Source organism: Phyllostomus hastatus, unplaced genomic scaffold (genome assembly GCF_019186645.2).
Source record: "Phyllostomus hastatus isolate PE091 unplaced genomic scaffold, TTU_PhHast_1.1 phas_contig_86, whole genome shotgun sequence".
Lineage (NCBI taxonomy): Eukaryota > Metazoa > Chordata > Mammalia > Chiroptera > Phyllostomidae > Phyllostomus > Phyllostomus hastatus.
Window position 1 is genome coordinate 14,662,708 of NW_025333977.1, and position 12,112 is coordinate 14,674,819.

Genomic DNA, 12,112 nt, shown 5'->3' on the forward strand with positions numbered 1-12,112 from the left:
TGACAAGATATGGAGGCAACCTAGGTGTCCATTGGTAGATGCATGGAAGGTGTGACTTGTTATGGAATATTACTCAGCAAGAAAAAAGAATGAATATTGCCATTTGCAACATGGAAAGACCTAGAATATATTATGCCACATGAAATAGGTCAGACAAAGAAAAATACTGCATGATTTAGTTATACATGGAATTTAAAAAAACGCCAAATAAACAAAATGAAACAGAAACAGACCCACAGATATAGAGAACAAGCTGATGCTTACCACAGGGGAGGCAGAGGAGTGGAGGAAGAAAAGAATTTGCACTAAAATGGGGCTAGTTATTAGGGTTTTCTAAATATTATTGTGCAGGCTGTCTGAATTAAAAACAAACAAAGAAATCTCCACCTGCTTCCATTAGGGACTGAAAATAGAACTAAGTGGGCTACTAAAATGTATAGTCCCTAAAAAGGGAATCCTCTGACACAGCAGACTATCCCAGAAAGGCAAACTAGAGTTATGAATTAACCAAGAAACTAACTCTGTTGCTAAGAAAAAGGGTCTCAAGTTCTCAGGATATTCCTGGCCAGCTCTATTTCAGCTATGGACCTGGCTCATCATTGTGTTATTTTCCCTTCTCCGCTCTTTCAGATGGTTTTCACCCTCATCATTTTAAATTGGGAACACAGGGAGAGTGAGGAGAATAATTAAAATACACATTTATTTATAGTTTTCCAGGCCAGAGATCTGAAGTGGATAGAATAATTGGAAGAATCTGAGTTATCTTCTTTTAGGGAGGGGATGGGTTTATTTTCCATTGCACATGGAATAGCTGCATTAGTTAAGTAGTACAATTCTGAATTATACATATATGAATAAGGGTATGTATGTGTGGTTAGGTAACTTATAAAGTGGCTCTTAATGATCCTAACATCTTGGTACTGGCATCCTTGTGTAAGTCTCTCCATTTGGGTGTGGACTGAACCATGTAGGAGCTTGCTTCCAATGAATTAAATATGGCGAAAGTGATGAGATGTCACTTGTAAGAGGAGAAAATACACATGGACATAAATGGGACAGTTTTGATCATGGGTTGAGGCTGGGTGATGAGTGACAGAGATTCATTAGACTATTCTACTTTTATATATGTTTTAAATATTCCATATTAATAAGTTTAAAAACTTAAAAATAAGTAAACAAAATAGAGAAAAATTATAGTGTACCTAATCATTACGAATCTGGTGACCACATTATCCAAATTTAGAAATTTGGATACTTAGGCTAAAGAATATTGGAATAGATCTATCCAAAAGATCACACAATACATACTTCCAAATTTTTATAGTATTTATAACAACCCGAGTTCTGAATATACTGAAGATAGCGGCAACTGATACAGACAGGAGAAAGAGGAGGAAGAAGGTCAAGTTCCCCTTTCTTTGGCAGAGGGTTTGCCATTGGCACATTGTCTTTGGCCTCTTCCTCCTACCTTTTGTCAATTAACTTTCAAAATATCTGTTGAGTGCTTATTATACGCAAAGCACTGGGCCAGGTCCTCTAGGGGAAATAAAGAGAAGTGAAATGCAGTACAGTGTCGGAGGCTGACAGCTGAAGAGAGAACCCCTCCCTCTGATGTTCTCTGCCTGTGAAACATTTCCCTCTGCCTCCCACTTCTGCACCCCAACCTTTCTGTCTTCATCTACAAAGTACTTCACTCCAGAATTACCTGTTTTTCTTCCTAATTCCCAATAAGAACTTCCTATTATTTTCCCACTTTGGCTTGCCTTAGGTAATTCTTAAAAGGAAAAAAAAATAATAAGGTTAAATAAACTTATACAACTATAAATAAATAATGTAACCCTGATGTGATGAGAAGGAAGATTAGGCCTCCTTGGCGTCAGGTCCAGCAACTAAATCTAATTTGTCATAGCTTCCTCCCTCCCTCCTCAGCAGAGTCCACACATTTCCTAAATGTTTCATGTTTCACTATCCCTGACTCAACCCCATACCACAGTAGCTGTGGACACTCAGGGTCTATATTAGTGAAAGGTTCTTACCTTATGTCATGAAAAAAAAATCACTAATAGTACAGTTAAACTACATCTAATGTGACTGAATTTCTATAAACTTAATTTAAATATAATTAATGAAGATAGTTCCATAATCTGCATAGCGAACTAATGTGAAAAGAAGCAGGTTTAATCACCCATGCACCCTAATCATACCTGCATAGTCCTCCTTTTTGTTAGTGTCACTTGGAAGTTTTTCCACTCCCAACGCTGCTCCACCACGTGGGCAAAAACAACGTGCCCGTTTCCACAGGCTCCGGCGATCTGAGTGCCGTCAATGGACCATGCGATATTAAATATGCTGCCGGTGCTGGGCTTTTCTAAAGCATATGACCACTGGGAAAGAGAAAACAAGAGAGAAACCAATTTAGTTTTTTAAAATTTTAAGTTTTAAACTGAGCATATGTTAACATTAAGATAATTTTTTGAAAAGTCTCCATTCTATAATTATTAAGAAGCATTTTTGTTATTGAATCATAGTATACTAAACAAAACATGTAAGTTCAAAGTACATAGTAGAATATGTATGAAACATGTAACATGTCTGAATCTCTCAAGAACTGCAGAATGCCCACACCATTTCAAATCACATTATTACTTTTAAGTAACAATACTGGATGGATACATACAAAAATTCTGGAAAAAAACAAGATATCTTACTATTAATTCTCAAGGATCTTTATAGTCCCTACATCTAAGAATTCTAATCATATTTCAAGAATGTCATTAAAAACTGAAACTAAACATAATGTAACTAAAACATTTTTGATATACACTTTAAATTGTGAAAGTATAGGTAAATTGATCTTTTTTTTTCCCAGAATGCAGTAAGTATAAACTCTTCTATGTGAGAATCTTCTATGTGAGAATCTATGTGAAAATATTACCTAGAGGTATCCAATAAGCATTAGCTGGAAGAAAAAAAAAAGAGGGGGGTATGTGTGTATAAGACAGTAGAAAAAAAATTTGAAAGATGGTATTATATGCATTTTCTTTCATTTCTCAGATGCAAATATGTATTTGCTATGTCAGGAGGGTGCCCAGGGCAAGCCACCCCCAAATATCTCATAATGCCGTACTGATTACCAAAAATTAAAGTTACTTGAAAGCAGCTAGTGCAAGAAGGGCACTTCGAATGCAGGAAAGAAATCTCCCCTATGAAAGGTACCTTTGTGCTCTGAGGGGGATGATACCCTAATTGCTGGAATTAAGGAATCCTGAGCTGAGAAGCCTCTTTAAAAACACCTTATTATTTTTCACTAATTTACTACCCAAGGTCTCTTTTTATTTAGATTCCTTACTAATTAGCACCCCAAACCTCAGTCTTATCCTGTCAGTTCTCCACAAATTTGTTTGTCTAAAAGTATAAAAAGCTGGCTGTTTCAATCATTTGCCTGATAATCATTTATGATCTCCCATATGGACATACTTTTTTTTTTCTCTTAACCTGGTCTTTTGTCAATTTTATTAGTAGTAAGAACTGAAGAGGAAGTAAGGAGGGGAATTTCCCCCTCCCAACAGCTAGAAGGATGGTTTATTTATTTGACTAAACTTATACACATTCTCTTTCCATTCTTCCAACCCTATAGTCAAATTGTCTTGATTTCTTTTTGTTGTTGTTGCTCTTGGGTGGATATTTATTTTTGTTCTATGTATTTTTTCAATATTATTAGCTATGGGCTCATTGACAAAAAATGTAGAGGAAGTGGCAAAAATACAGAAAAACATTTACTCATTCATGCAACTATAAAACAAGGTTTTATATTCCCAATAAAAGTTCCCAAATACAATCAAAATGCTGATGACTCTTGCTGCACTGAGTTTTTTGCAACTCCCTCCCATCCCCCTTCAGACTTCTGTTCCTTAAGGAAAAGTGCCAATGATCAAGTTATCAAGGAGGTGGTAATAAACCAAACTTCACTAAATTGGCAGCACGAAAATTTTAGAAACTTCCTTTTCTGAAATTAAGAATAAGTTCAAGAAAGGAATGTATGTAATACTTGAGGTCCTCTTTTTAAAAATCAGTGTAGATAGCAAGCATAGTAATCATCTGCTTTGGGCAATAAAATGAAACTAACCCACTTGTTTTGACAAACGAGAATTATAAACTACAACATGACTACTACTTTACTAAAAAGTGGTTGATATAGACAAATGAAACTCAGTTTGATAATATGTAATACTTCACGGCTCGGACCAGGCTTATGGCACATCTTACTCAATTAATAAATCTAGTCTATTCTTTATGGTGTAGATGTAACAGAGAGAATTTATTTTAGAACCCTAGACTCACATTTTAAAACTTTAAAGTATGATTTTAAAACACTCAAAGAATTAAATCAGCCAGAAAGAACCATCTGACTAAAATTGAACACACAAGTATTTATCTAAAAACTCATTCCTGATCCTAAGAAAATAAAATGTTGAGATTACCTTTACCCTATATTCCACTGACTTCTTTCACAGTCCACATAAACCAACAAAAATAAAATCTGCAACATGCAACTTATTCCCCCAAATTTTCAAAGAATATAAATCATGATATACCTGTTATATTGTTATTTTTAAATTGAAGAAGTTATTTTTTCAGATTACTGTAGTAATAATAAAAAAACATACAGCACAAGCAAATCACCAGAGAACAGGTCTTTAAGTTACTAAATTTGGTTAGTAACAGGGTTATAGTTTGTGCAGTCAGTAAATTTAATGATTTTTATTTGTAAGTCAAAAGACCTATTTATCATTTGGGCTTTTAAAGAGTCTTTTACAGCCTAATCTCTTCTTTCTCCCAAATATGCCAAGGAATATTGCATTCAAGTTTGTATTTCTATCCTTTAGAAAAGAATGAGGTAGCTTTCCCAGATGTAAAGTAGTAGTTCTAGCAGTAAGAGCCCTGAAGATGAATTTTCAAATACCCCTCACTTACGGTTACCTCTTTCTACAATCTAACTATCCCCTACTTTAAGATAATGTAACTCATAGTGTGCTCAGGCCAGCAGCATCTCTATCTTGAGTGATCTTGTTAGAAATGCAAATTAACTAGTCCCACCAGATCCTAGAGTATCTGATCCTCTAGGGGATGCGGGCCAGGAAACTTTTAACAAGCTCTTCAGGAGATACTTAAACATGTAAGGTTAGGATACTGGTTCATAACTCTGGCTGTACATTAGAATTCATCTGGGAAACTTTAAAAAAAAAAAAACAAAGCCCATAAATTCAACCAGTTAAATCCAGAATCTCTTGGGGGTGTGTCTGAGTATGTTTTTAAAATTCTCTGATTTTAACGTAGAGCCACTGTTCAAGAGAAAAGCGAAATCCATGCTTTGGTTTTAGACTATCACAAAGCTGGCTCACTGTGAATTGGCAACACCTTGCCAATTCATCTGCTAACTCTTAAGAAAGCCACGTGACCTCCTTCTTAGCCTCCAAACCAGCTTCTCATAATTATGTGTAAATTTGGTTTCTTACATTCATCAACCTATTTTTTTCTTTTTTATTATTAGATATTAGAATTTCAAACATCCAAAATCCAGACTGTGGGAACCTATAGGATGTGACCCAGTTTCTTCAACTACAGAAAAATGCAAGGGGAAAAAGATGCATAAGGGGAACTCATAAATCAAGAGATCTAAAAGATTTGTCAACCAATCTCGGTAACTGCCTTATTTGCATCTCAGTTCCAACAAACTGAAAAACAAAAGACAATTGGAAAAATTTGAACAGTGACTGGATACTTGAGAATTTTAAGGAATTACTCAATGAACAATGAACAATGAACTGTTCATTATTTTTAGATTTAATAATAGTATGTAAGTTACATTTTTATTATATTTTTAAAGGGTTTATTTTTGAGAGAAAGGGGAAGGGAGGGAGAAAGAGAGGGAGAAAAACTTTGATACATGTTTTGATTGCCTCTCACACACCCCCAACTGGGGACCTGGTCCACAACCCAGGCATGTGCCCTGGCTGGGAATCAAACCGACCACTTTTTAGTTCACGGGCCAGCACTCACTGAGCCACACCAGCCATGGCTAGAAGTAAAGCCTCTATATTTAGTGATGTGTGGAAATATTTAGTGATGAAATGACATGATGTCAGGGATTTGCTCAAAATAATCTGGGCCATAGAGAAGTACATGATGGTATAGATGAGGTAAGAATTAGCCATTAGTTGACAATTCTTGGAAGCTGGGTAATGGGTAAACAGGAATTAATCACAGCAATTGATGCTCTTGTAACCTCTAAACGTCACCAATAAATGTTATTGCTCAGTATTATCAATTCATTAATTTTAACATATTTGATGTGTTTTCATATATATATATATAATGCTCCAATTAGCCCAAATTTAACCAGCGGGATCCCTTCAGGTTGGTTCTTTAGTTTTTTTGACAGAATCCTGTAGTCTCTGCTCACTTTTCCTTGTTTTCTACTATGACAAAATGTGCCAGGTTCATATTTCGTACTGCCTGACCCACACCTGGAATCAGCCTTTTCTCCAATGGGCCCTAGCTCACTTTATGGACATGTGGAAAATGGTACTGAGAGAAAGCCCACAGGTGCTAGGAGTACTTACTGCTACTGAGTTGATCATTGCTTTTCTAGGCCTTTTTAATGAACAGAACTACAAAATTCTTTTCATGAACTGAAACCGACACTTTCTATTCAAACCCAGGACTACAGAATTTTCATTTATCCTAACCAATCTTACCTCAGTATCTCCTTTTACATGGCAAAAATCCCCGTTCTTCAGAGAACTAATATAAATACTCAAAATACCAATATTAAAATCACAACTGATTGCAAGTTTTAAATTTTTTTTCATTTTTTTGCCCTTAAGCCTATTTCCTTTTTTAAAAAATAACAACATTGTGGTACATTTCACATATTATAAAATTCATCCTTTTAAAGTACAGAACTCAGTAGGTTTTTAGTACAGAGCAGTACAGCCATCAGAACTGTGTAATTTCAGAACATTTTTATCACCACAAAAAGAAACCGATACCCATTAGCAGCACTCCCATTACCCCTCTACCCCAGCCTGTGGCAACCACTAATCTGTTTTCATTTTCTACTCCTGCCATTTCATATAAATGGAAGGATACAGTACGTGGTTTTTGTGACTGGCTTCTTTCACTTAGCACAATGTTTCCAAGGTTCTCCCATGTTGTAGCATGTGTCAGTGCTTCATCCCTTTTGATTGCCAGATAATATTGTATAAATATAACATTTTGTTTCTCCATTCACCACTTGATGGGCCATGTGGATTTTTCAACTTTTTGGCTACTATGAATACATGCTACTATGATCATTTGTGTAAAGGCTTTTGTATGGACATATGCTTTTGTTTCTCTGGGTCCATACATGCCTAGGAGTGGAACTGCTGGGTCTATGGTGACTCTACGTTTGACACTGTGAGGAACTGCCAAACTGTTTTTCAAGTGGCGGGGTCATTTTCTATTGACTCTCTACTGTGAGCACAAGGAGCAGACAACCAAATCATTTAGTCATTTGGAATAGCTCCTCTCCGTGTAGTTACACATACAATTAAATACAGTTAGGCTCATTTATTTCATTTACTTTTGAGTTTTAGGAATTGTTTTCTAAACCTTTAATTTTGTTTTATAACTATGTAAAATATTTACATGGTTCCAAAGTTAAATTTATTACACACACACACACACAAAGGTATAATCAAAGAGATCTAACTTCTATCCCTTTTGTTTCCCCATTTTCTTTCCCCTATAAATTATCTTTTATTCTATGTTTTATCCTTACATCTTTCTTCAATGTGTGTGTGTGTGTGTGTGTGTGTGTGTGTGTGTGTGTGTGCAGACATCAGTATTTACCTAAAAAGGGGGCAGGAATAGTGCTACAAATAAGTCTAACAATATGCAGGATATGATCTATTATAGTATATGAATATACATTCTTTTCTTGCCATTGACAGTTTTTATTTAATGCCTGTGCATACATGTGTGCCTTTCATACGTGGTCTATTTAATTTGCTCTTCCTCTTTTTTGGAATGTATTTTAGTATTCAGAAAGGTTTCCACTTTTTAATCTAATGAATCTAAGGTAAGAATCTAATCTCTTACTTTTATACTATTTTTATAAAAATACCCTTACCAAGCCCTGGCTGGCATAGCTCAGTGGATTTAGCGTGGGCTGTGAACCAAAGCATCGCAGGTTTGATTCCCAGTCAGGGCACATGCCTGGGTTGCAGGCCACTGCCCACAGCAACCACACAGTGATGTTTCTCTCTCTCTCTCTCTCTCTCTCTCTCTCTCTCTCTCTCTCTCTCCCTTCCCTCTCTAAAAATAAATAAATAAAATAAAATAAACCCTTACCTTCATGCCACATTTTGGGGCATTTTCCTATTGGTTGTCTATTATAAGCAATGTAAAAATTAGGAGATATCCTACCCCTCTCCTTTTACCCATATCTGATTTTAAGTAATATCCTTTTATTACCAAATTAATACCTGTAAACATAATCAGTAAGTTTATTCTACTTTGTTTTAATCCTCACTTGAGGATATGTTTATATTGATTTTAGAGAGAGAGGGAGGGGAAGAGAGAGAGAGAGAAACATCTATATAAGAGAGAAATATTGATTAATTGCTTCCCATATGCACCCTGACCGGGGACTGAAACCACAACCTAGGTATGTGCCCTGACCAGGAATCAAACCTCTTGGTGTATGGAACAACGCTCCAACCAACTGAACTACCTGACCAGGGCTACTTTCTATAAACTCTCTCATCCTCCCATTTTGCAATGTTAATGACTTATAGCCATTACATACTATACTATATTCTTCACAGACACCATTTTGTCTTAGTTCTACCAGTGAGTATATACTTGGTGCTCATGACCACTCCTTAATTTACTATGTCCCTAGTCATGTTGTTAATCTGAGGCTAATTTTCTTGTAGACTCCTCTAAACACTTATGAGAACAACATTCCTTAAATTCCTACATACCAGTTTATTTCAGTTTGTTTATGACCTTTATACTTAAATGTTAGAATAGCTGGATATAAAACCGTTGGTTCACCTATTCTTTGTTTTTTTAGTATCTTGTGCTAATCTATTGTCTTCTCACATAACCTATAGCTATCAAAGTCTGGTGACAGAATCAAGATGGAGGTGTAGGTAAACAGGCTTTGCTTCCTCAAACAACTACAGCAAAAATTACAGCTAGACTATAAAACAATATCACCCAGATTTGTCAGAAAATCAAGCTGTATGGGAGTCTAACAACCAAGGACTTAAAGAAGCCACATTCATCCAGACGGGTAGGAAGGGCGGAGACTTGCATAGGCACAGACAGGCATGGAAAGGCAGAGAGGTGTGGCAACATGGAACAGACAGTCATACATTCCTGTGTGGTAGATAAAAATCGGGAGGGATACCTTGGGAGTGAGGTATCCCATTCCCAGACCATACCACCCTGCTCAGGATTCCAGTGCCAGGAAGATAAGTCCACATAACTTATGGCTATCAAAACCTGCGGGGACTGGGGCGGCAGAAGGAACTCTGGGATTCTAAAGAGACTCCTCTTATAAGGCCGACAACAGACTTAGGACTCATGCAGACCCACCCCTCTGGGATTTAGCACTAGGGCAACAGCTGGAAAGTCACCAGTGGCTAACAGATTGTGAAGTGATTGGCAAGAGGGCGAGTGCTGGGCGGAAACTGTCTCTTGGGAAAATCTCCAGAGGCCAGGCAGCAGCATTCCCCTCTCTGAGCCCTCCCCACACAAAGCCCAGAGCCCTGGTGATCACCTAAGGCTCTGCCCCATACAGTTTACAGGCGCCTTTTCCACAATAGGCCATGCTCCTAAGACAGGGAGTTAAAGCAGCTCCACCTAATGCATAGAAAAAAACACAGGAAGGCTGCCAAAATGAGGAGACAAAGAAACATGGCCCAGGAGTTCCGGCCAAGATGGAGGCATAGGTAGAAACCTTCACTTCCTTAAACAACCAAAAGGAGGGTAACAACCAATCTAAAATCAATAAACAACCAGAAGTGCCAAAAAAAATCAAACTGCATGGAACCCCAACAACCACAGAACTAAAGAAACAGTCAAACAGAAGAACCAAACCAGTAAGACAGCAGAGAGAAACTGGTGAGGCAGCGAACCGTGGTGGTAGGGCTGACTTAAGAGGAAACTGAGACTCAGAGTGGGCTGTGGACTACAGCAGTTGCCATGGTGGGAGAAATTCCCAGTCTCACATGAGAATTCGTTGAAAAGTGGGCTACAGACAAGAAGGGGAGCTGCATTTTTCCTCTGCGGCCCCTCCCCCACAAGCAGTGCCACAGCACAGCAGAGGGTGGCCCTGCCCTGGTGAATACCTAAGGCCTGCCCCCCTACAACTTAAAACTTAACGGGGACCCTGAACAAAGAAATAGGGCAAAAATGAAAGAACAGAGCAAAACTTCAGAAAGCGAGCTAAATGATAAGGAGATAGCCAACCTATCTGATGGAGAATTTAAAGCCCTGGTAATCAAAATGCTCACAGAACTAATTTGAGCTTGGTCAAAAAATGAAAGAACAAATGAAAGATACCCAAAGTGAAATAAAGCAAAATATTAAGGGAACCAACAGTGACAGGAAGGAAACCAGGACTCAAATCAACGATTTGTAACAAAAGGAAGAAATAAACATCCATCCAAACAAAATGAAGAAACAAGAATGTAAGAAAATGAAGAGAGACTTTTGAACCTCTTTGACAACTTGAAATGTTCCAATATCCTAAGTATAGGGGTGCCAGAAGGAAAAGAACAGCAAGAAATTAAAAACTTATTTGAACAAATAGTGAAGGAAAACTTCCCCAATCTGGTCAAGGAAATAGACTTTCAGGAATCTCAGAGTCCCAAAGAAGTTGGACCCAAGTAGAAACACACCAAGGCATACCATCATTAAGTTACCCAAGATTAAAGATAAGGAGAGAATCTTAAAAGCATCAAGAGGAAAGGAAAGAGTTACCTACAAAGGAGTGCCCATAAGGCTATCAGCTGATTTCTCAAAAGAAACCCTGCAGGTAAGAAGGGGCTGGAAAGAAGTATTTGAAGTCATGAAAGGCAAGAACCTACATCCAAGAAAACTCTATCCAGAAAAGCTATCATTTAGAATGGAAGGGCAGATAAACTGCTTCCCAGATAAGGTCAAATTAAAGGAGTTCATCATCACCAAGTCATTCTTATATTAAGTGTTAAAGGGACTTATCTAAGAAAAGGAACATCAAAAATATGAACAGTAAAATGACAACAAACTCACAACTACCAACAAATGAACCTAAAAAATTTAAGAAAAACAATGAAAACAAAAACTAATCAAACAAGCAAAACAGGAACAGAATCAGAGAAATGAACATCACAGGGAGGGTTTTCAGTGGGGAGGGGGAAAGGAGGAATGGGGGGAAGGCACAGGGAAAAAGAAGCATATTTGGTAAGCATTAAATAGATGTGGAGAGAAAAAAAATGGTATAGGAAACAAAGAACTCAAAGAACTCATATGTACAGCCTATGGAGATGAACTAAGCAGTGGGAGCTGAAAGACTGAAGGGTGGAGGGGGGGATAAAGGGGGGAGAGTTGGGAAAACTGTAATAGCATAATCAATAAAATATACTTAAAAAAAGAAAATAGGGCCCAAATGAAAGGACAGAACAAAACTCCAGAAAAAGGACTACATGAAATGGATATAAGCAACCTATCAGATGCACAGTTCAAAACACTGGTTATCAGGATGCTCAAAGAAATCATTGGATACTGCTATAGCATTAAAAAAAAACAAAACAGGAAGAAATAAAGGTTACATTAAGTGAAAAAAAAAGAGAAAAATCTACAGGGAATCAAGAGTGGAGGGGATGAAACTGAGAATCATATCAATGATTTGGAACATAAGGAAGAAAAAAGCATTCAATCAGAACAACAAGAAGAAAAAAAGAACTAAAAAAAAATGAGGATAGTATAAGGAGCCTCTGGGACATCTCCAAACATACAGATCCAAATCACAGGGGTGTCAGAAGGAGAAGAGAAAGAGCAAGAAATTGAAAAT

General features: G+C 37.1%; 1 protein-coding gene across 3 annotated transcripts in view; it reads right to left on the reverse strand.

Moving 5' to 3' along the window:
• The window catches only part of IFT80 (intraflagellar transport 80), a 108,399-nt gene that overhangs the window by 40,121 nt on the left and 56,166 nt on the right, over positions 1–12,112 (reverse strand). For all 3 annotated transcript variants that reach the window (XM_045851966.1, XM_045851965.1, XM_045851967.1), the window contains one exon: positions 2,205–2,384. In XM_045851966.1, coding sequence (XP_045707922.1) covers positions 2,205–2,384 — 180 coding nt within the window. The remainder of the gene's footprint in view (positions 1–2,204; positions 2,385–12,112) is intronic.